This window comes from Aythya ferina (assembly GCF_964211825.1).
Source record: "Aythya ferina genome assembly, chromosome: 24".
In the NCBI taxonomy this organism is placed as follows: Eukaryota; Metazoa; Chordata; class Aves; order Anseriformes; family Anatidae; genus Aythya; species Aythya ferina.
Window position 1 is genome coordinate 1,208,850 of NC_140322.1, and position 24,353 is coordinate 1,233,202.

Sequence of the window (24,353 nt, forward strand, 5' to 3'; positions counted from 1 at the left end):
ATCCTGCCCAGAGGTGACCTCTGGAGCCCGGCGCTCGCTGCTGCGGGCTCGGTTCAGGTGTTTCCTCCCACTCGCTGCCCGGCTTCAGAAGGGCTCATTTACACCTCCCTTCCCTCCTCTTCCTAATTGCATCCAGCCGTGTTCCCCCAGAGCTGCTCCTCGCTCCCGGCCGCCCCAGGGGTCCCCAAACCCCCAGCCCCTTTCAGCCCCGTGCCCCCCTCGTCCCGGTGTCCCCTGGGGCTGTGCCGGCCGTGGATGTCAGGTCTGACAGCCAGGCTCGGTCTGCCCATCTCTCAGCTCGATTCGGGGCCGAGGTCGGGCACCGTGGGAGGATAATTGTTGGTGATCACTAACGAGGAGCCTCGCACGGTGCCTCGGCTGCCCTCGCTGCTCGCCCTGCGGGGCTGGAGGTGTCCCCACACGGCTCCTTGCCAGCCAGCCCCCATTTGCTCCGTGCTTTCCCATCCCCGTGCTCGCTGCCTGTGGGTGCTGTGGGCTCTGCAGGGCTTTGTCCCCGTGTCACTGCTCCTCCAGGGGGTGCCCGGTGCCGTGGGCCCTCCCTGCGCCCACCCGTGGGTTCCCGTCGGCTCCCGTCCTGGCTCTGGGGAGCAGGGAACAAGCAGCCCCCCCCCTGCAAAGGCAGCAACCGCCTGTAATTAAACCAAGTGGGAAAGGTTGCCATGGCACCACGAGCGAAGAAACGAAGCTGCACCTTCACTGCTGCTCCACAGCCCCGGGGTGCTGCGAGCTGCTCCTCCCGGGGTGCCGTGGGGTGCCGTGGGGTGCTGTGGGGCACCCCGAGATCCCTCCTCTTGCCCCTATCCCCTCCCCATATCTGCAGGGGGGCAGTGGTATCGGGATGGGGCAGCGGTGCTGTGGCCTTGGGGACGTGCTCTGCCTCTTCCCTGGGGAGCTGGGGTTGTTCCCTGCAGGCTCCCCAAACATTTTTTAGGGTCCTGATTCCCACGCAGCGCCCCGTGCCGTGGGGCCGCGTCCCCCATCTCTGTGGGCACCCCCCCAGGCTGCGCTTGGCACGGTGCAGGTGGCCCTCGGGGGCTCTCCAAGGGGTTTTTGCGAACCTCAGGCTGGGGGCTGCCAAAATTTGGGGGCATCACTCCCCCCCCAAACACACCCCAACTTCTCCCTGCACCTGCAGCCACCCGAGGGAGCCGCTCCATCGCATCCTGTCGTCCTGGCAACGGGTGAGGATGCTGCAGAGCCAGCCCTGGGCTGTCCCCTCCGGCTATGGGGGGGCACCCTCACCCCAAAAACAGCCCCTGGAATGGGACCCGGGGGTCTCCAGCCAGGCAGAGGGGGGAGTGCTCAGCCCCGTGGACCGTCCCCTCTCTCAGTGCCCACAGGTTGTGTCCCCTTGTCCCCTTGTCCCCTTGTCCCCGGGGGCTGTGGCTGTTTTCCAGGCGAGGAGCTGGCGGTGCGCAGGAGCACCAATTAGTTAATTACCAGCAGGCCACCTGGCCATTAAGCCATCACCACGGGGCTCTTCTGGGACATGAGCAGAGGGGCTGGGGGGCTCCTGCTGGGGCTGGGGGGCTCCTGCAGGGGCTGGGGGCTATGGGGTGAGCAACGTTTCCTCCTGCCCATGGGTGTGGGGAGAGGGGCTGAGGTCTGCCCCCGCTGCCACCTTCTGCAAGCGCAGGAATTTCGCACAAACTTGACGATGGCACCAAAAGAGCAGATGTTCGAATTATACCAATTTGGGCAAATTTCTCCCGTTGAAAACCCCCTCGGATCAATCCTTTGTGTAGGGAACTGAGATGCCTTTCACACCCGCTTTAATCTCGTTAGCGCCGTGGCAGCTCCCGGCCGGAGGTTTTGGGGCTGTGCCCTGCACGAGGTGCACCCCGTGTGGGTGGCGAGGGGGGAAAGAGCATTTTGGGGGAAGATTCCCTTCATCGGAGGGGTTTCAGGGCAAGGACGGTGCCTCTGCTCCTTTGGGTCTTGGTGAATGGGGCTGGATGTCGGGGGCAGCCCTGGCTCCAGGCGCAGCCCAAGGGGTTTTAGGGGTGCTGGTGGTGCAGGGGGCTCCGGAGGGGTCTGGGATTTTCCATCAGCCTCCAGCTCTTGCCCATCCGCAGCCCCGTCTGCTCCTCCTGGATGCTGTGCCCAGCCTGGGTTTTATTTTTGCCTCTGCCCCATATTTCGGGCTCGTTCCTTGCCCTTTCTCTGGCCTTGTCCTCCTGTTGTGTTTCTGCCACGACAAAAATAGCCGAGGAGGTGCTAAAATAGCACGAAGGCGCTTGAATATGCAAATGCTCCCTGCTTGCCCCGTCGCCTCCTCCATTTCAGCAGGACCGCTGGGTGCCCTGCACTGCTGCTGAACCTCCCGAAAAGCTCCTAAAAACCCTGGTTTCTGGCCCAAACCTGGCGAGTGGCGTGCGGCTCCCTCCGGATGGCCCTGGCCATGGCACCGCCGTGCCCCGTCCCACCGAGGGAGCTGTCCCAGTGCCACCTTCCCCTTGCTGGGAGCAGGCACGGCACCGTGGAGCTGATGGAGAGCTCCCCGGCCCCGAGCCGATCCCTCTGGTCCGTGGGGGATATTTTGGGAGCGCCGTCACCGGGCCCCGGCTGCAGCCATAGACGGGGAGGGAATAAAAGACTTGGAGGAGCTGGCAGAGCTCCCTCGGGGAGCCTGTCAGGGACTTCAAACCCATCCTTGTTCCTTCCTTCCCATCAGAAATTACAAAATGTGGCTGCTGCCATGCTGGAAGCGCCGGCACCTCCGATTTTTGGCCGGGGGGGCCCTGGTTGCTGCCCCCCCTGCTGCTCCTCACCCCGTCCCCAGCCGGTGCCGAGGTGCGCCCCTGCCCCACGAGGGCTCACGGCTGTGGGGTCGTGATGCCCAAGCCGTCCCGGTGAGCAGTGTCCATGCCGGGTGCTGCACCCCTTGGAGGCTCCAGGGATGGGTTGGGGGGGCCAGACCCAGCCTGGGAAGCCCCCTTGGTTAAGGGATGGAGCCCACTGCCCCGACAGGTCTCTGCCCAGCTTCCAGGGGGACACCAGCTTGATTTTTGGGAGCAGCCTCCAGGCACAACCCGCACCCTGTGCACCAAGCACCGACTGGGGAGCAGGAGGGCATCGCGGGGACCTGAGGGACCTGAGCTGCGTCCCCCTCCCCATCCCATGGGCATCAGGGCGAGCTCAGCCCTGATGCCCCCTCGGCCCTGCCCGGCTCCCCCGGCAGGCTGGGGCTGGCAGACGGCGCAGGCTGCATTTCCACGGCGATATTTAAAGCCCGACCGGGTGGGAAGCGAAGGAATCGATTTCCCAAGTGGGAGGGCGGGGTGTTATTTTTATGTAGCATTGGATACGCAGCTTAAATCTGGCCCTGGGAAGTGAAGAGGAAGCGGGTGGGGAAGGGAAATCACGTCCTGGCGCTGGCACGGGCTCCGGGCGCACGGGCAGAATCACGCCTGGGGTGGCAGGAGGGGACGGGGACCCTTGTGGGGTCCCCATCGGGTCCATCCCTGCAACCCAGCAAGCTGGAGCAGGCGCTGGGTGCAAAACACAGATGGTGAAAGGGAGGAAAAACCCATCGAGGCCGTGTTGGTGCCGGGAGCTGCTCAGCACGAGGCTCCAAACCGGGGCTGGGGCCACCGTATCCCATGGCTGCTGCACCCCCAGGCTGCATTTTGGCCCCAGCCCCTCAGCACCCGGTCCCCTGAGACCCTGAGGGTCCGTGTGGGTCGAGGAGCTGCCCAGGTGCTGTGGGTGCTGTGGGTGCTGTGGTGCGAGGGGCCGATCCTGCGCCGTGCCGGCTCCGTCCCTCCTGCTCCTGCCAAGGGAGCAAGCAGCCGGGGACGTGCGATCTCCCCACTGCCGAGCCGTCTTCTGTACTTAATTAATTAGTGTTTGTAAAGCGCCGGGATCCTTGGCTGAAAGGCGCTATTAGAAGTGCAAAGTGTTGTTATTAATAATTTACATCAGCCGTTCTGCTGCCTCTGTTTGGCTGCCGACGCCGGTGATGCCGAAACCGCGACGGCTCGGCTGCGGCCGGGGTGGGTTCCACCGGTGGGGTGGGAATGGGATGGGATGGGAATGGGAATGGGGATATGGGATGGGATGGGATGGAATGGGATGGGATGGGATGGGATGGGATGGGATGGGATGGGAATGGGAATGGGGATATGGGATGGGATGGGATGGGATGGGATGGGATGGGATGGGATGGGATGGGATGGGATGGGATGGGATGGGATGGGATGGGATGGGATGGAGTCAGCCCATAGCTGCTTGTCTGTGGCCGTGGCAGGCAGCCTTCACCTCCTGGTGCCACCGGGCACGAAGGGCTCTCTGCCCTCGGCGCTGAGCATCCCCTCTGCTCCCAAATGGCCCCCAGCTCCTGGCCTCGTGTTTTGGGATGCGGCCGCACCTCGGTGCTCGCGGGGTTTCCCGTGGAGCGGCGCGTGCTGCTCACGGCAATGCTGGGTTTCGGAGCAGGGGCTCGTTCCACGCTGGTTGTTAATTAAGTGGATCATTCAGAGCCACTAGTAATGTAGTATGTTGTCTTATAATGGTTGAGATTCTGTCCCTGTGCCAGCTTCCATTAGCAACAAAACCCACTTATCTTGTTCCTTCCTATCTCTTCCCTTTATATTTTTATCCTTCCCTCTCCCTGCAAGTCTCTCTCTCCTCTGTTTTCAGTCCCAGCACTGCAGTAATAATTCTACCAGTCGTCATCTCGGTTGACAAAACACTGTTGATGTGACAGCTCCGAGCTATGAAATCTCCGTTACCGCTCGATAATTAATTTACTAATTGCGTGCGCTGCCTCGCCACGCGGCTCGGAGCCAGCCCCGCAGCTGGCAGAGCCCGGCTGACCCCGCTGCTGGGGGGAGCCACGGGGGGCTCCTGCCCCTGCCGGGGGGATGGGGCTGGCCTGGGGGGTGGGGACATGGGGATGGGGTTGGGATAGGGTCAGGGATGGGATGGGATGGGATGGGGATGGGGTCGTGGATTGGGGTGGGATGCAGATGAGGATCAGGATGGGGACGGGATGGGGATGGGATGGGGATGAGATGGGGTCATGGGTTGGGATGAGGATTGGGATGAGGATGGGGTGAGGATGGGATGGGGATGGGATGAGGATGGGATGGGGATAGGGTCAGGGTTTGGGATGTGGATGGAGATGGGGATAGGGATGGGAAGAGAAATAGGAAGGGGAAGGGAAAGGACAAGCCTTTCTGCCCGGTGAGCTGACCTCCTCCCTGGCTGTGCTGAAGGCACCTGCCTGCATCCTTGCACATCCCACTGGAGGGAAGGTTCCCGGGCTGGTCCATTATTTAGGAGGCCAGGCCCTTCCTCGTCTATCTCCTGGCCAGGAGCTTTGGGTACGTGCCCTACCCCAGCCCCAAGCACCAGCTGGGACCTGCCTCTACCTTCACATGGTGGCCCCAAACGGTGGCCCCAAACCACACCAACCCCGAGCACCCGGCACCCAGCTGGTGTCTTCCCCATGCTACGGACCTGGCGTCCAATTTATGGTGGAGAGTGGATGGAGGGGGGACGGGGGCTGCTTCTCCTCCTGCCGATTAATTTTAGGCAGACTCGGAGACCACGCAAACCTCCTGCCTGGCTGCGCACACCGGGGCAGCCTTCGCCGTGGCTCAGCTCGCTCCTTCAGGGAGCTGGGGCTTGGGAAAGTTGATGTTTTCTGCACGGGGATTGCTGTTGCCGTGAAATGTTTTGATTTTCTCTGATTGCAAGAGTCAGGATGAACAAAGTCTTTTGGAGCCGACGTAACGAAGAGGCATCTCTCACTCTGACACCGCAACTTGTTTCATTTCTGGAGGGAAGTGTCGCGTTTTGCTTCGTTTTGTTGATTTTTTTTTTTCCCTTTGACGTCTCAAGCCCCAGACGATGAATTTTCATCGGCAGGAAAGCTTCGCCTCCCACGTCTCCAGCAGGAATCTCGGGTACGGTGCTGCTCGGTGCCTGCCCCACACCAGGGGGGACCCTGGCCGTGCCCCCCGTGCCCCGTCCCCGCTGCAGGACCAGCGAGGTGCCGGTGCCGAGGGATTTCCTCGGTCCTTACCCACCATCCTCCTGTAGAAAACGATAACTTGTAGGGGCCAAAGCATTTCAGGAGCTGATTCTGGTCAAAACCACCTAAATCATCACAAAGACACCCCTGGAAGGAGCCTGGCGGGGAGGGGAGAAGGATTTGAGGCTGGGCTCTAAGTCCCCACGATTCGCCCCCTCGGCTCGGCACCGCTTTTACCTTACTCAGGGGCCAGGCCACCCCTGGTGCCACCCTCCCACGGCAACGGGTGGGTGCTGGGACCCTACCCACATCCCGCTGGGACCACGTCCTACAAATAGCCTGCGGTGCAGCAGCAGCAGAAAGGCTGCACGGCCCCGGGGGCACTTGGCCACCCTCCGCATCCACCCCCCGACCCCACCGTGTGCTCTGGACCCGGCGGCCGGCACGGGGTCCCGCCAGTGCTGGGAACCTTCCACGTCCACGCCGGGCCCATAAATAATGGCTTGTCTCCCGCGCCGCCGAGTCGCTTACGTGGTAATTGCTTTCTGGGAGATGCAATTACCGGGCGCTGTGGCGGAACGTGTCGCTGCTGTGCGTCGACACCGGCCTCTGCCAGCAGCCGCCCCGGCCTCGCGCCGCGTCCTGGGGGCACCCCTGGTGCCCTCCCTGTGGGTGCTGCTGTGATTTGCCCACCCCGAGCTCCCCACGCTGCTCTTTCCATCCCATTTCCATCCTCTCCTCTTTGTCCCCGTGCTCTCGGGGCGTTGAGGATGGAGCCCCCGTCCCCGCACTGCCCCCCTGGGCTTGGCACCGAGCCCCGAATCTGGGGGAACGCCGGGCCCATAATTTGGGGTGGGAGAGGAGGGGATGGAGAGAGGAGGGGGCCGCCAGCAGCCGAGGCTGTTTGGGTAAAGGAGCGATGGGTTTTAGGCACGGAGCCGTGGCTCTCAGCAGCTTCTGAAGCCTGGGGAAATTTGTCTTTGTGGCTCCGCGAGGTGCTCACGCAGGGAGGGAAACGCATTACAAGCTGGAACGCTTTGAGCGCGGAGAGGAAGCGTGATGTGTTTCAGGCCTCGTTCCTCCCAGCGAGAAGAACCTGATGAATACAATATATTGTGCTCCTCGCCCTGCTTCTCCTCCCCGCGCCGTGGGTAGAAATATGCTCATTTCCCCCAGCTCTCCGGCAGCCTCGGCCGCGGGCAGGAGCCGGCTGCTGCCACCCGGCCGGGCAGGGCTGGGGGGAGCCGGGTCTGGGGGGACCCCATCCCCATCCCCTTCTCCATCCCCAGGGGTTTGTACCCAAGGAGGGTGCTGCAGGGCCTGGGGTGCCGCCAGCCGTGGTGGCAGCCCGGGAGCTCAGCGTGACGTGTGAGGAGTCGAAAATAGAACCAGCGCCGGGCTCGGTTCGTGATAATAAATGGGAGCAAACCGCGAGCAGCGGGTAAGCGGCTGACAAACGCTGGTATTTTAATGTCCTCACAAAAGACCCGTGTGTAAGTGGGACTTTGCATGAGTAATTCCATACATTTTTAATGGGGGGGCCCCGGGGGGGAATCAATCACGCTGCGCGCTCGCGTTTTCCCTAACCATTGGGTTTGGTGACGCCGCGCCGAGTGCCGCCGTTTCCCCGGGCACCCGCTAGCAGAGGGGAGGGAGGCGCCGAGCTGCGGCTTCCCCGTTACGTGGACGTCTTCCCGGGGACCTTTCCGTGGGAAACACCCCCTCGGCGAGCCTGGCTGTCCTCCCCCACCATCACTGCCTGGTTCAGGGTTTAGGGCAGGGTTATCCGGCTCTGTGGGACCAGCCGGGGGTCCCCAGGGGCTTGGGGTCTTGCCCTGCATCATCCTCAGCCTGGCCGTGGGCACCTCGAGGTGCTCCATCCCGAGCTGCTCCCACCCAGGACCCAGGGATGCTCAGCTGGGTGCTCCCCCCAAGGAGCCTGCGCCTGGCGGCTGCTCCCCAAAGGGCTCCCGGTGCTCGGCAGCACCCTGGGGACCTGCTGGGGTCCCCGTGCGCACCCAGGACGGGTGCCCACACGCTGCTCCGTGACCTTGAGGGCTCAGCTGATGGCTCGGGGGGGGTGGCTGGGTGACAGGTAGGGCTATGAATAGCTCTCGGGGAAAAAAACGCCCTTATTGGTATTCTGGACAGCGCCGGCTCCGTTCATCTCTGGTGCCAGGGCGCTTAATAAATATCAGCGGAGCCTCTCCGCAACGAGCCGCGCGGGCAGCAGCACCCATGGGTGCCGTGCAGGACCCCATCGCCCGTCCCCTGTGCCCACGAGGGCGCAAGGACGCGGGTGGCCCCGCTGCCACGCGCTGTGGCAGGAGTGGCAGGAGCCTTTTCTGCAAGGGCAAGGCAGCGAGCAGTTAGCTCTTTGTGATGGAAATGTGGCCCTGCAGGAGCAAAAGGCTAATGTGCTCCGGGTAGCTGCTAAAACTTCTGCTGGGGATATATAGCACCTCATTTACGACGATATTTTTTATGCTGAAATGGAAGAAAGCAGCTGCTATCTGTACAAACAAAATTAGGCCAAAGGAGGAAAGTAATTTTGTAAAAGAAATAGGGAGATGCAGGGGGAGATGGATAGGAGACAGATGAATAAACACAATCTACATAGAAACTGATAAAAATTCAATTTCTGCTCACACACGTCCCGGTCTAGCTCACTCCCTTCCTCTCCTCTTCTCCGCACGCTCCGGCGATGTCTGCAGTCCTCGTGCATCCATCTGGGGTGTGGGAGGCGAGCACAATGATCCTATTCTGTCCTCAACATGCTGCAAATTTTCCTTCAATTATGGCGCTTCAATTCCTCCGGCTCCGGCTCCATCTTCAATATTTTGCCCTTGCAAGCAGCGGGTGCCAGAGGGGGCGTCCCTCGGGGCGAGATTCGGGGAGGGTGTGGGGGTTCCTGCTGGGGACACGGGGCTGGCACCGCAGGTTATGGGGTCACAAGGAGCCAGCGACTGCTAGGGAGGACCCGTGGTGGTGCCCATGGGTCTGGTTCATCCCAATTCTTGGTGCTGGTTTCCCTGCAAACCCCAGCTCCTAGAAATGGGATCACGCTGGGCTTTCCCCTATGCTCTTCAAGCACGTTCAGTGCCTTTGGTTCTGGGTTATATTAAAAAAAAAACCACCCAAACTTTCCAAAAACTTCCCGTGGATGTGCCCACTCCTTGCGCCCCGCGTGCCAGCGGTTCTGCTCTGGTGTCACCGTCCCCACCGAGCGCACGAGGGGATGGATGGAGCTGGAGAGAGCCCAGGTTGGATCTGCACGAAGGGAAATGGAGCCTGGATGTGGCCGTGGCACGGGGAGAACACAGAGCTGGGGCTGAGCCCTGGGTGCCGGGGAGCACCCCCACGGCCCCGCAGTAACGCCAGGGGGGCTGCTGGAGGTAAGGGACGGGGCTGGGAAATGGCACGTGAGGATGAGCAGGTGAGGAATAAATGGGGGAGGCTTCGGAGCTGCGTTCAGGGAGGTTTTGGGGCACGGCAGCGACGCAGCGAGGCAAATCTCGTGGTGTTCACTGGGGTGAGCTTGTGCGAGCACCCTGAGCCCCGCCAAGGTGTCCCCAGCCCCTCTGCACCCCGCAGGCGCTGCTCCGCTCGCTTCAGCCTCCACCCCGGGCTCTGGGGAGGCTGCAGAGCAGCCCCGAGGGTTACCCAAAATGCCATCAAGAGCCGGGAGGGGAGATGGAGACGTGGGGCACCCACGCGGGCACCCCCAGAGCCCTCTGCACGCCCACGTCCCCGCACGCACGCCCACCTCCTCCCCGCGCGCCCACGGCCCCCCGTGCACGCCCACGTGTGCGGAGGCTGAGCCGAGCTCCAGGCTGGTTTCCCTAGGAAACCGAGCGGAGGCCACGCAGCTCTGCGAGGTGCTGGAGGGCCCCGAAACGTGGCCTGAGGAGCCCTGCACCCAGCGAGCCCCGCTGTCCCAGCCGGTGCCCCAGGGGCACGAGGTGACAGCGGTGGCACGGAGCCGCCTTGGGGGCTGGGGGTGCGAGGGGAAGGCAGCGAGGCTGCAGAGGGGAGGCTGGGGAGGGGATTTGGGTGAGGAAATGAAGCTTTGGGATCGGCCCTGCTACCTGCAAATGATGGGGCTGGCCCCACAGGGGGTGTCCCAGCCCCTCTTGCTGCCAGGGGCTTGTTCAGGAGCGGGGCAGCTCCGAGCTCACCCCGAGCACCCCGTCCTGCGCCGCGGGGAGTTGGGTCCATCCCAAACAACCCGTAGCCCGCTGCCAAAGCGGTACTGGGAGGATGCATTTCCCCAGTAAGGGGGTGGTGGGGGAGGAAGGAGGGAGGGCAGCGCTTTAGGGCTGAGCTGTGCTGTCCGTGGAGCTCCTGCTGCCCTCAGACCCCATAAAACATGCGAGGGAAAATCCTCTCCTGGCCCAGCGGGGTCTGCCTGGATCCTTGGCCTCACCTCACCTCACCCAGTGTGCTGCCTCTGTGCCAGCTCCCTCCCCCTCCTCCTCTTCCTCCTCCTCCTCTTTCTCCTCCTCCTCCTCTTCCTACACCTCCTCCTCCTCCTCCTCCTCCTCCTCCCTGGGCCGTTCTCAGGCTGCCAAGTGAAGACGCGTTTGCCGGGCTGCGCGCTCCAAAAGTTGCAAATTCCCCTTCAGGCAATTAGAAGGCAGCCATTTCTCCTCAATCAGCCGTATTTGAATATGGAAATGATTTTTAATTACTCAGAGTCAATATCATTTTATCACCAAAATGTGTTTGAACGAGGTTTGCCCGTATTTGCAGGGCGTCTAATAAGCTGAATGCAAATTCGCTCCGATTCACGCTTCTTAAATGTTACCGGCAGCGAGGGGGGTGCTGCCCTTTGACGGGTGCCGAATTTGCAGGGTCCTGTAATGCCAGCACCACCTGCACCCCCCCAACCACGGCCGGGACCCCCCTGGAAACCCAGCCTGTGGCAGGGGACGTGGCAGGGCTGCCCGCTGGCGGTGGCACGGGGACACGGGGACAACCATGGGGACACGGGGACAGCCACAGGGACACGGGGACAGCCACGGGGACATGGGGACAGCCACAGGGACATGGGGATGGCTGAAGGGACAAGGGGACATCCCCTTTCCCCTGGACCACGAGCGTGGCCGTCCCCAGCTCGCCTGGCCCCGAACATGCCCGGTGGCACGGGGTCAGCCCCAGACACAGCGAGTGCCATCTCGGCGGCGTTACATCCCCGGCTATTGTCTCCTGATTAATTTGCTAATTATGTTCTGCTTTTATCCAAGGGGCCCGGCGGCGGTGCTGAAATGTCAGCCTCTTGTTTATGCCCCGGGTTCCTGGCGCCGTGACAGAGGCAGGGTCCCGAGGGGCCGCCCCGTGCCGGAGCCACGCGAGCCTGGCCCCGCAGCCCCTCCATGGGGTGGGATGGGGCTGCTGCCCCCCCTGGCCACCCGTTTCCCCCAGGGCTGGGGGTGAGAACACCCAGAGCATCCCCCTGCACGCCCTGGGGTGGGAGAGCTGCCTCGCACCACGGGTGGCCCTAAAGCCACCACGGCCATGCCCGGGGTGACGGCACGGGGTGGCTGCGGTCCCCCTGCAGCAGGGGTCAGAGCGCACGGCACCCGAGGCCGAGGCAATCGGGGCAGCTTCAGCCCAGCTCTGCCCCCTTTTTCTCAGCTCACGGGGGGGTTTTGGGGTCCCAGGAGGTGCCAGCCCTGCTGGGGGGGGGGGACGGGCACTCCCCAAACCCGACCTCCGGGTCCTCCCGCTGTGCAAACCCAGCGGGCGCCTGCGTTAAACACGAGGCTGAGCGGCGCAGATAACATCCCCCCGCCGGAGGCTGGAGCTGGGCTTTCTGCAGCCTCATGTATATTAATCGAGATGAATATTTATGCCAAGTTCCCTGCTCTTTAGCAGTTGTTGGTGTGCAGGCGCACTCCGGGTACCGCTGCTGGTTCAGGCTGTGGGTGGCCAAACGGCTCCAGCCCGGCCACTGCACCGGGGGCTGGGGGGCAGAGCCGGATCCTTCCTCAAGCAGAAACTCTCCCCGTTCCTCCCAGTTCCTCCCAGTTTCTCCTGGAAGCTCCCCCTCACTGGCCCAGCACGCTGAGCCCTTCCTCTTGCCAAGGCTCACCTCTGCCTGGGGCACACGGGCACGGCGCTGGCCCCGGCCGGCCCTTTGGCACAGAAAATGCTGGGAAATGACTGAAACGATGCTGCTGAGCCAAAACATCCCCCCCGGGCAGGAAAATGCTGCAGGATCCGGAGCTGCGTGGGACCAGCTGGAGGCTCAGGCATCGCGGCCGTGCTCCTCGATCCTCAGCAAGCCCCAAAGTGGCATTTATTTCGGGGTATTCCCACATCCGTCCCCTTCTGCCTTGCCGCGCGGGCTTCCCTGGGCTTTTCCCTTTGCTTTTCCCCCTGCCACCACTAGCGGAGAGCTCCGGCCTGAAGCTGCCGGGGCGCTGAGCAGCAGGCAGGGCCCATCCGTCTGTCCACGGGCCCTTTTGCCAGGCCCTGGCTGCCTTTTCCCATGAACAGGGGTTATTTTGCGAATCACGTCTCCCTGCTTTTCGGGGCTTTTGTTCTTCCACTGGAGCAATTCGCAGCAAAGTCCATGGGAAGAGGCTCCGTGGGCATCGCTGGGGGCTGGGGGCTGCCCCGTCCCACCCTGCAGCAGAGCCCAGAGGCTGCTGCTGCTGCTCAGAGGAGGAGGAGGAGGAGGAGATGAGCCCTGGGAATTGGGCAGGGGGCTCAGGAGAGCCTGGGGGCGGTGGCAGCATCCCCGTGCTCCCCAGCTGGGCACTGGGCTTCATCTTTTTCCTGCATCCTCACCTAGAGCCGTGTACAGAGCAGCCGCCACCGTGCTAACTCTGACCTGTCCCCAGTTTCTGTGCCAAAAGGAAGGGAAAACAAGAGCCCTGAGCTGGAAATGGGTTATTGGTACATTAACGGGCAGGTTTAATTCCCCGCTGGCAGGCAAAGCCCTGCTGGAGCAGCCTCTGCACGTGCTGGAGCTGCACTAATCCTGCCCTGCGAGCAGCTGACAGCCAGCCCCGGCGGGGGGCTGAGGATGTGGGGGGCTCCGTGGCCAGCTGGGGGGGATGCTCCACACGCCATGGGGTGCTCCCGAGCACGGGGTGGGGGTCCGGGCTCCCCACTTTCTGCAGGCACAGCCATCGGCAGAGCCCGCGCTGCGGCTGGGGGAGGTTTGCAGGGCTGCAGCAGCAACAAGCAGCTCCGGAGGCAGCACCCAGTTGTCCTGGTAACAGTGGGTGCCTCCGGCTCCTGCAGCTCGGGGCCCCCCCCCCGGCACGCACGAGCCCCGTGGCCCAGCAGCACCGGGATGGGAGCCGGGAGCCGGGCCGGGCACTACGGGGCCAGGGCAGAGCCGGTGGGCGATGGCACCCGGCGCGTCCTGCGGCGAAATAGCTGGTGCCACGCGGTGCGCTGGGGGGTTTGGGATTTGGGAGCACGTCGAGCGTGCAGAGCCGGAGCGAAATACCCGTCGGGAAGCAGAGAGCGCGACCCGCAGAGCCGCGGGCTCGGGATCGTCCGTCTGCTGAGCTGCAGCCTCTGCACTGATCTGTATTTACAGAGACGGGCCACGAAATCTCCTCGGGTGATGTCTGAGCCGACGCTGCCGCGCGCCCTGCTACGGGGAGCAGACGGGGAGCTGCCTGGCTTCTTCTCAGCCTCGGCCCCCAGGGGATGAGCGTCTGTCTGGGGACAACGGGTCAGGCACCAGCAGGCTGCTGGGGACGACTGGGACAGGGAGCAGCAGGGAGGGAGGCAGGGAGGGATGGAGGGAGCTGCTTTGCACAAAGGTCTCGTGCGGATACGGCCCCGCACACCCAGCTGCACGGAGCAGGGCTGGGGCTGATCCCATGGGTGCTGAGCAGAGGGATTTTGGGGCTGATTTCCCAGATTTCTGCTCCTGCCTGGCCCTGCTGGGTGCTGCCCCGGGGGGGCACGTGGGCTGCCCTCGGTCACCCCAGGACTCGCTGGGGTTTGTGCACGGCCGGGGCCCCGCAGCCTCCTGCACCCCTGCCCGTCCCCACGCGCTGCTGCAGCTCCGCAGCCCCCTCCCCACTATCACGACGCCCTCAGTGTCACGACCACTCGTGCCACGGCTGTGCCAGCCCGTGCTGTCCATGCAGCCCCCACCCCGGGCTCCCCCCTCAAGCAGCGCCGTGCCGGGGGCTGCGCACGCGTGTGTGCAATGCACGTGCGTGTGCAAGCCCACAGCCCCCACTCCTCTGCACACCCCCCCCCCCCCCCCCACCCCCGCAGGCACGAGCAGCCCCGCCGTGCACACCCGACCCCGCTCACGCGTGTGCGCGCCCCCCCCCGGAGCACGCACGCCCCCCTCCCCCCGCGTGCACGTGCACATCGCAGCCGTGTGCGCGCCCCCCCCCTCTGTGTGTGTGTGTGTGTGTGTGTTTTGGGGAGGGGTGTGGGGGGGGTGCACCCCCGCCGCGTGCACGCGCACCCAGCGGCGCCGCGCCGCGGGCAGCCCCCTCCACCCGCCTGCAGCAACCCGGGGGTCGCTCCCCCAAAAACCGGCACCGGGTCTTGGAGAGAGGGGGGGGGGGGGGTTGGGGCGAAGGGGGAGGGGGTGCACCGTGTCCCTCGTCCTCCGCGCCGCCCCCCCCGCCATGCCCGGTGCTGTCACACCGCCCCGCGCCCGGCGCATGCAGCAAGTGCCCGAGCCGAGCGCGCCGCCGCCGCCGCGCCCCCCCCCGCCGCCCGCCGCCAGCACCGGGGCCCGGCGCGCCGCGTGCCCGCTCCCGGCCCCGCGCGTCTCCGCCGCCGCCGCCGCCGCCGCTGCCACCGCCGCGCTCCCCCGGGCGCGCCCGGGCACCGGCAGCCGCCGCCGCCGCCGCCGCTCGGGGATGGCCAGCCCGCTGCTCGCCGCGCCGCGCCGGGGCTCCACGCGCTGCTGACGGAGCGCAGGTAAGGGCGGCGGCGCCGGGGGGGTGAGGGGGGCGAGAGGGGGCGAGGGGGGGCGAGGGGGAGCACCGGGGATCCCCCCCCAACCTCTCCATTTCCCGGTGCGTCGCCCCCCGCTCGGTTCTTTCCCATCACCCCCCCCCCCCTTTTTCTTTTCCCGGTGCCCGCAGCCCCGCTCCGTTGCGCCCATCCCCGAGGGGCGCCGCGATTCGCAACCCCCCACCCCCCCCCCCTCCACCTCGCCGCGGAGCCCGGTGGGGGCGGCAGCTCGCCGGGATGCGGGATGCGGAGAGAGGGGCCGCCGCTGGGCACGGCCCCCGGGGCGCACGGATGCGCCCCCCCCGCATCCCCGCTACCCCCACAGCTCCCGGACCGCGGCCAACTTCGGTGCCCGGGCAGGAGGGGACCCGGGGGGGGGGGGCGAGGGGGTCGCAGCCGCCTTCCCGGGGTTACCCGGGGCTCGGTGCCCGGTGCGGGCAGCGGCATCCCCCGGGCGGCCCCGGCCCTGCCGGGAAGTTGCGCGGGGCTGCGGCGGTGGCGGTGGCGCTCCGCTCGCACCGGGCATGCCCGGGGGGGGGGCCGGTCCCCGGCGGTGCCCCCCCCTGCGAGCAGCGCGTTCGGCCCCAGGGCAGGGGGGCTGCGCGCGTGGGGGTGGGCGCGGGCACACTCATGGCACCGCCGTGCCGTGGCATCACGTCCGGCAAGGCTGTGGGTGCCCGGTTGCCAAATTGACATCCCTGCTAGCCCCCCGGTGTGGGCACACGCCTGCAGCCGGCCTGGCACCCGTGGGCCCCCCCCACGCCGTCACCCCTGGTGTGGGTCCTCGTGCCAGGCGTAGGCAGGGTGCTGGCACCGTGCCGGGGGCAGGCGGGCGTGCAGCCCCCCCCCCAGTGCAGGGCTTTGTTCAGCTGAGGGCTTTGGGGAGCCCCCGGCCCCGTGCCATGGGGCGAGCGGCACCCGGGGCCCGTGGGCGTGCGGCGAGGGCACACGTGGGCACCCAGCGTGTGCCGGCGCGGGCACGTGCAGCGCGCAGGTGGCAGCCGGATCCGGGGGAAAACGGGGGGAGCGGGGGAGCTGCTTCCCTTCCCGGGGGACCCGTGAGCATGGGGGGGGCACAGACGGAGCCCCGCCACGCGTGTGTCCGTGCGGGTCACTTGTTGAAGCAGCGGGAGGGGAGGTTTGCTGCAGCCCCAGCCCGGCCGGGGTGGAGGGTGCTCGTGCACCGTGCCTGCGTGGTCGGCGCCGGGGGCTCGCGGCAGCACGGTGTGTGAGCAGCACTCTGCTTTTCTAGGTCATGTCACTGCTGCCTGTGCCGGATGGCGCCTGGCAGCCCGGGCTGCCGGTGACGTGGGGACCGACCCCAGGAGGTGGCCCCGGGGTGGCCGGGCTGTGCCGCGCCGAGCGTCTCCTTGGGGTTTCGGCCGGGTGCTGCTGGCGGATGGGGTGCGAGGAGCCGGTGGCATGGGGCTGGCTCCTGGCCGTGCTCTGGGGAAGCACTGGGGGTGCTGGGGTGACGCAGGGTGGTCGTCTTGGGCTGATCTGTGCCCTGGGAAGGCTGCGGGGTCGGAGCCGGGCAGGGTCTGGGGGGAGCCGGCGCGTGGGCTCGCTTGGCCCCAGCACGGAGGCAGTGGGGAGGAGCGGGGCGGCCGCGGCTGTCGTCACTGCCACTGTCACTGCCGCTCTCGCTTGGCTGCCCTCTGGCCGCCCTCATCGGGGATGCTGGGCGCCCCGCTTCCCAGTGGGCTTCGGTTCGAGCTGCGGGGATGCTGGAGGGAGCCGTGGGGCAGCACCAGGCCCCCTGCGCCGGAGCCTGGCAGCGGTTCCTCCGCGAGGTCTCCCCGGCTGCGCTGCGTGCTTTGCCACCACGGGGTTCTGATCCAAGGAGTCTGCAAGAAGCTGGGATGCTGCAAATCCGCTCTGTGACGGAGAGAAAATGGAAACGGAGCCGGCACCGTGCGTGGCTTGCTCTCCAAACGTGGCTGAGGAGCTCCAGGACGCGCTGCCTGCTCCTCCCGCTGCCTCCGGTGCCGCTCGACGCCTCCGAGGACTCGAGCTGTGCTCGGCTGGGGCTTCCCGGGGAGCTGCGGTGTGCTCGGGGCTCTGCATCGGGTCTGCAGCTTGTGGAGAGCCCTGTCCGGGCACCAACCCCCTGCACAGGGGCACCGCAGCCCGTCGGGGCTGGCTCTGCTGCAGGAGCCACAGGAATTGATGGGTTTTCCATGGGAATGGACGGGATTTCCGTGGGAATGGATGGGTTTTCCTTCGCCCGGGCTGTCCCCATCGCTGCCGGGTGACAGATCTGGGGCAGGCCAGCCCTGTCCCCGCTCAGCTGGCTGCGCTGCAGGATGGGCTCCCCCTTTCCCTGCCCAGAAGGAGGAAATGCAATGGACGGGCTGGGCCGGGCGCACGGCCCCCTCCGGGCTGGCCTGCTTTGACGCCTCGATGCTTCTCCAAGGGAATTTGGACTGAGGCCCTGCAAACTCATTTCCTACCACGCCGCCATCCCCTAATGGGGACAGGGCTGGCTCCAAGCCACCCGGCTCGGTTGCCAAATGTCAGAGGCTCCAAACCTCCTTGGTGCTCGCGAGGGCCGTGGTGCCCCCCCTGCTCTCGGCCCGTCTGTCCCTTCGTGATGCCCTCCAGCACTGGGATGGATCCAAGCCCGTTCCCCTCCCCGGGGAGCAGCGCTTCGGGGTCTTCCATCAGGTTTGGATCCAGCTGAGATGCGGGGCTACAAAAATCCCTCCCTGGCACGAGCGCACGACCAGGCTGCGCCTCCCTGCTGCCAGCCCTGGCACTTGGACCCCCCCCTTCCTCTCCGTATCCTCCTGGAGGCCCCCAGCCCTTCGCACGGTGCCAGGGCAGGAGGGAGCTGGTGGCAGGGGGAGCCGTGGCCGGCGGCACTGCAGCTGCTTGCAGGAGGCTCTGGGAGAGCAGGAGGAGCAGCCACAGCCCCTGCGGTGCCTGGCTGGGGGCTCCTTGCCCCCGGGGACCCCACAGCTGCTGGGGGGGGGGCAGGCACACGGCACACGCTGTTCCCTGGCAGAGCGTAATCCCTAATCCCGGCGGAGATTTCGCTGTGCCGTCTCCCGGCCTTGCTTTTGGAGCGGAGTTTTACCAACAGCAGTTAAGTAAAATAAATAAAAGGGCCTGCGCTTGCCAGTGATAGCGGGGCTGAGCCAGTGATTGGCAAACCCGCACCATTAATTAGGGCTCCGCGCCGCTGCCAGCCTCCGTGCTTCAGGAAAGGTGGTGGCAGCGAGCCGGGGAAGCCAGCGGGAGAGGGAGAGCGAGCGGGGGAGCGCGGAGACGTGCGGGCAGGGGAGGGGGAAAACGTGGTCCGAGGCGCCGGGGGGGAGGTCGTGCAGCTCCTGCGGGGAGCTGCGTGGAGAAGCCAGCTCCCTGCCGAGCGCACGTGCGAGTGTGCAGCAGCACGAGCCGCACACCCACGGGTGTGCATGACGCTGGAGGAAGCTGCGTTTTCGGGGGGCGAGGGCTGGCGGCTGGGATTTCGGTGGAGTTCATCCGGCACATTCTCCTGCTGAAGCTCAGAGCGTTAATTAGGGGATGGAGAGGCTCTGCTAGTGCCGGGGGCTCGGTGCCGGGGTCCCCGTGCCGTGAGGACGGGCGCAGGGAGCAGCGGGGCCCAGGAGCCCTCGCAGGCGGAGGGGCTGAAGGCAGAGGCGGCTTTGAAGCTCCCTTTTAACCACGAGCAACGCTCCTGGGGATGGGAGGAGGGCAGGCTCACGCTGCGGGGGCTCAGCAGGAGCTGTCAGAGCGCTGTGTTTGCCGCCGGTCACCTCTGGGCAGCTGCGAGGTGCTCGGGTGCGATGGAGCGCGCCTGGCGCCCGGCAGCCGTGTGGGTGTGCGTCCATCCCGGCCGTGCCGAGCCGTGCCGAGCTGAGCCATGCTGAACCGAGCCGTGCCGAGCCGTGCCACCTGCCAGCCTGCTTCTCCCCACGGTGTTGCCTTGCGGCACGGAGCGGAGCTGCTCCCGCAGTGGCTGGGCGCCCGGTGCTGCAGGACTGCCCGGCCCCCTGCTAGCCCTCGCGCCCTTGTCCCGAGCCACCCTCGCCTCCAGAAGTCTCACGGCTCGTATACTTTAGTGAGCCTATTAAAAGAACACTGTCAGGTTAAAAACCGTGTCTCTTAAAACCCAAATCTCCTTTACTTTGCTATTAATCGTTTCTCAGATTATTAATGCCGGCAGGGCTTAGTGCCGCCCGTTGATCGCTTTTGGGGCTGTTTGTTTCTGCCCTCGCCTGGCTCAGAGGGGCTGCAGCTCCCAGTCCCCTCACCCCAACCCCGGGGCCGCTGGTGCCTGCGGGCTGGGCAGGCTGGAGCTGCCCCAGACCCCCTCCGAATCACCCTAAATGCGCAGATCTTCGGGGAAACAACCTGTTCGTGCGGCGCAAGCACGCCTGGGGCGGTGCGGCGAGGAGCAGTGCCTCCTCCTGCCGTGCTGTGGCTGCTGTGCAGGGAGAGGCGAGCCCCGGCCACATCCTGCAGGTCTCCGGAGCCCGGCTGGATGCGGGCACCCGGCGGCGATGGAGCGGTGCCGGCGCTCGGAGCGGGGCCGCTGCTCCTCCCTCCGCGGCGCGGCCGCGAGCCGGGGCTGTCATTCCCTCACCAGCACTCGCAGGCTCTGTGATGGCTCTTTAAAAGCTTTAATTAAAAACCCAGCCCTCCCCTCAGCCCAGGCGGGGAACAAAGGGAAATGAGAGGGGCTGGAGCAGGCTGCAGCGGGTGCCTGAGCGTGCCAGCAGTGCCAGCCGTGCTGCGGGCAGCAGCAGCAGCAGCTCCTGTGGCCCAGCCGGGCGCTCGGATGCGGCACATCCCTGGGGGCAGCCGGGGCCCCCCGAGCCCGTGGCCACCGGCATGGCGAGGAGCGTGCTGGGGGCTCTCCAACACCAGGGCCGGGGCCGTTTTGGAGCCACCTGGGCCATGGGCAGCGGGGCCGGGGGCACCGGAGCAGGCGGACGGCGACGCTGCAGGGCACCAGGTCCTCGCCGCGGTGCCAGGTAGGGGGAGCGTTGGCTTCAGCCCCGTCCCCCCCCCCCTTTCCCCGAGCCTTTTGGCAGCGCTGCCCCCCTGCTAGCCCCCCGCCGGGTCTCTCGGTGCCCCCGCCGCTCGGTTTCTTCTCGGGCCCAGCTTGCAGCTGGGTGAAATATTTTCACTGCAGCAGCGGCAGCAAACGCTGCGGGGAGCGGGGCTGGTGCTGAACGAGCCGAAACGGATTTGATCGGCTCTTAACGAGCCCCGGCCTTTTGGCAGCAGCTGCGGCAGCGCTGCGAGGGCGCATCCTGACCCCGCCGTGGGTTTGGGGTGGGGGAGGCTCCCCGCGGTCCGGAGCTCCTGCCCGGCTCTTTTTGGGGGCGGCGTGGTTAAACCGCGAGGAGCCCGGGGAGCGCGGCAGCCCGGCTGTGCCGTGGTGGCAGCGGGTGGCAGCTGTGCCCCGGGTGGGCAGCGGGGCCGAGCAGCCCCTCTCTCGCCGCTGCCAGGCGAGGGAAGCAAGCTCCATCTTGTGTCCCTGCCAGGCTGCGGGAGCCCTGTGAGCTGCAGAGCGGCAGCGTGTCCCTGCCTGACCTCCTCCTCCCCCTCCCTTGCTTCCTCCTGCCCCTCCTCCTCCTCCTCCTCGTCCTCGTCCCTAGGCTTCTTGCTCCCCTCCCCGAGCAGCACAGGGTGGGGATCCTCTGGGGGACCCCAGGTCTTTAATGCTTCAGGAGCCCCAGCAGGGACCTGGGGCAGCTCCAGCCACCCCTTGGCTCCCTGCTTTTGGGGTTCCCCTGTTGAACCAGGCTGGAAATGTCCCTAGGAGAGGGGGTTCCCCTTCCCCCCGACCTCCCCTACTTACATCTGGGGTCGCTCCTGGATCCGGCCGCCCGCCTGGCTGCTCCCCGTGCCACCAGCTCCTCCCTGCCCCTCTGCCTTTGTCCCCGTGCCCACAGGCTGCTGGTGGGGCTGGGTACCCCCACGGAGCCCCCGCAGCATCGGGGTGGCAGGAGCAGCGCCCGCCTGTTGCACGGGAGCCGGGTTATTTTTAGCTCCCTAATGTGCCCGTCGCGGTGCTGGCGCAGGCACAGCCGAGGCTCAGGGCTCCCTTCCCATTTTGCAGGGCTGCCAGCGGTACCGGGGCCTCGGCCGGGGGGGATTTGGGATCAGGAGAGGTTGCTTTGGGATGGAGAGGAGCCTGGGTTAGCCCGGGGGCCAGGGGCCACCTCCCCAACCTCGCTGGCCGCCCCCTGGCCCGCGGAGCGGTGCCGCCACGCGCTTGGTGGCCTTGGCCTCTGTAAAGCCACGCTCTGGTCCCACTTAATAAGGCCACCGCATGCATTATTTTATTAATGAGTTATTAAAAAGCTATCCGCAGTGGTGCTGCTGCATACCCGGCATGCTTCCCAAGAAATACGTGCTTTAACGATCGCTCGCCCCGTGCCGGGCTCTCGCAGCAGGCAGGGGGGGTGCCCCGCTGGGGGGTGCCCCAGCTCATCGCCCCGGGCTCCTCCAAGCACCCACCCTGACCCCGAGCAGCCCCAGGGGGGGCAGGAACAGCCCCAAAGCTTTTCATAGCCCGGTCCATGCAGGCGCTGCCTGGTGGCTCCTGGCCCAGGATGCGCAGGGCGAGCGGTGGCTTGGTGGCCCCGGCACCAAGTGGCCACTTGCCACACGGCCGCTGCCCTCGAGTGAGTGGGACCGGGGTCTTTGGGGGCTGTGGGACGAAGCCCCCATCCCATGATGTGTGCTGAGGGCACGGGGGCCACCTCGGCACAGCCAGGGGACGGGGCAGGGGGCACTGATGGCTGCCCCTGGGGGCTGGGGGCACCCCGGGTGCTGCTCCCACGGTGTCCGGGGCTCGGTGCAGGGCGCTGCCCCCCACCCCGTGCCGTGGCTCCCGGTAAGCATCCGTCTGTCCGTCTGCCCCTCTGTCTCTCCCCCCAGGGCAAATGCCATAGGATGACCGCTGCTGGTCCCCTCTTACTGGCTGTGATTTCGTCTGTCCTGTGGCTCACGCGGGGCTTCGACCCGGCTCCCAGCGCCTGCTCCGCCCTGGCCTCCGGCGTCCTGTACGGCTCCTTCTCGCTCAAGGACCTCTTCCCCACCATCTCCTCCGGCTGCTCCTGGACCCTGGAGAACCCCGACCCCACCAAGTACTCGCTGTACCTCCGCTTCAACCGCGAGGAGCAGGTCTGCACCCACTTCTCGCCCATGGTGCTGCCGCTCGACCATTACCTGGCCAACTACACCTGCGACCCGCGCGGCGAGCCCGCCAGCCCCCCGCCCTCCCCGCGGCGGCCGCAGGAGGACGAGGAGAAGGAGGAAGAGGAGGAGGAGGAGGAGGAGGAGGGCGAAGCCGAGCTGGAGCTGTGCGAGGGCGCGGGGCCCTTCACCTTCCTGCACTTCGACAAGAACTTCGTGCAGCTCTGCCTGGCGGCCGAGCCCGAGGCGGCGCCGCGCCTGCTGGCCCCCCAGGCGCTGGAGTTTCGCTTCGTGGAGGTGCTGCTCATCAACAACAACAACTCCAGCCAGTTCACCTGCAGCGTGCTGTGCCGCTGGCTCGAGGAGTGCCTGCAGGCACCCGGCACCCGCCGCTGCGGCCTCACCCACGCCGGCTGCAGCTGCCAAGCGGAGAGCCCCCCGGCACCGCGCCGCAACGGCTCGGGGCACGGCGCCCGCACCCCGACCCCGCTGCCCCCCGCTGCCGCCGCCCCCACCGAGCGCTGCTGCCCCCCCGAGCTGCATTCTGAGAATGCCAACGGGTTCGACCTGCCCGAGGTGCCGCACGGTGAGTGGGGTGCTGGGGGGGGAGCCCCAGGGGTTGGGGGGCTCCCCTTGCTCCGTGCAGGCTGCCCCGTTGCGCAGGAGGGGGCAGAGGGGGTGCTGTGCGCGTGGAGGAGCCATCACAGGATCACAGAATCACAAAATTACAGAATTGTAGAATATCCTGAGCAGGAAGGGACCCAAAAGGACCCTCGAGTCCATCTCGTGGCACCACACCTGCTCCTGGCACAGCACGGAGCCGTGCGCTTCTCACGGAGCCGGGGAGCCGTGCACGGGGTGAATCCTGCCCGTGCCTGCTCCCAGCTCAGGGTGCAGCCCCCCCCTTGAGCAGCAGGCAGGCTCAGCAGAGCTCGCCGTGCCCCGCACCAGTCCCTGCTCTGTGCCACGGCTGCTTTAGCACAGCCCCAGGGCTGCTGGGCTGACCGGGAGCGGGAGCAGGAGCAGGAGCAGGAGCAGGAGCGCTGTCACTCTGCATTGCTGGAGACGAGGAAAACAATTTGCAGGTAAAATGACCCCTTCCCATGGCAAATTACCCTTGACTGCTGCAGCCCGGGCGCTTGTTATTCCAGGCAGGATGTGGCGGCACGGCACGGCCGGGCTGTTAACCAGGCGGAATGAAGCCATTTGCTCATTACCAAATTGCAGGAGCCTCGAGCGTGAATAAAGCAGCCACGCTCGCCCGTGGGCACCGGGCAGCGAGCCGCCGCACCCCGGGGTGTCCCTGCTGGCCCCGGGGGGCACACATCTGCCCAGATGTTCCCCCCCACGCCATCCCCAGGCAGTGCCCCGGGGCTGCAATCCCCAGCTCAGCTGTTCCCGGCCTTTATCCGGGGCGATGCTGTTCCCAGCGGACGAGGTGGCGGTGCTGGGCCGCGTGTCTGTATAATTCCATTGGGTTTTAGCGTTTGCTTCAGGAGCTAAATGTCATTATGGGCAGATCCCCCGAATAAATCCCCGGTCCGTTTCAGCTGCGTGCTTATAAATCGCCTCATCCCGAGGGGAGCTTCTTGATCTGATTTTTTTCTTCCTTTTTTTTTTTTTTTTTTTTTTTTCCCCCTTTAAGTACAGGATTAAGAGCTCAGGGCCGGGCCCAGGTGCCATCCCTGGGCTCAGCCTCGCTCCCCTTCTGCCCGGGGGCTCTACGGGGGCTGGCTCCTGCTGTGCCCTGCATTGGCAGCGGGTGATATCCTCTGATATCGCTTCCCGGGGGGGGGTCTGCACCTCCTGGGGGTGTTAGCAGCAGCGAGCGTGGCTCCAAGAGGGGTGCTGGGGCCACCCTGGGGTGCCGAGCCACCCGCCGGCTCTCCACGCAGCAGCACGGAGGCAGGCTGCGAGGGCGGCAGCCGAGCTCCTGCTCCTTCCCAAATTACGTTTGACATTCAATTAAAACCCCGAGGCACCCAGAGGTAACGAGTTATTGCAGGCGGATCCACGGGGGGCGATTCAGTGGCCTCGGCTGCTCTCGGCACCCCCCACGCCGTGCGCCCCCCGATCACCCCCCGGGACTGGAGCACAGAGCGCCCTTCATGGCAGCGAGGGGGGGGCCCGGGGCTCCCACCTGGCCTCCCCCTGGCCCCCCGGGGGGGGAAAAAAGGGCTCCTTTCAGGGCGGCAGCCAGGGCTGGGGGCTGAATGGCGCCTGTGAGCCGAGCCTTGGCGGG

The 24,353-nt window shown here is 66.1% G+C and overlaps 1 protein-coding gene across 12 annotated transcripts in view; it reads left to right on the plus strand.

The window, feature by feature from the left end:
* Positions 1-24,353, plus strand: part of ADGRB2 (adhesion G protein-coupled receptor B2) — an 88,854-nt gene that overhangs the window by 47,847 nt on the left and 16,654 nt on the right. For 9 of the 12 annotated variants that reach the window (XM_084497097.1, XM_084497104.1, XM_084497106.1 and 6 more), the window contains one exon: positions 21,854-22,697. In XM_084497097.1, coding sequence (XP_084353223.1) covers positions 21,869-22,697 — 829 coding nt within the window. In that variant the 5' untranslated portion in view covers positions 21,854-21,868. Of the gene's footprint in view, positions 1-14,837; positions 14,918-19,788; positions 19,936-21,853; positions 22,698-24,353 lie in introns of those variants that run through there. The other 3 variants (XM_084497098.1, XM_084497108.1, XM_084497100.1) reach the window with 3 other exon arrangements.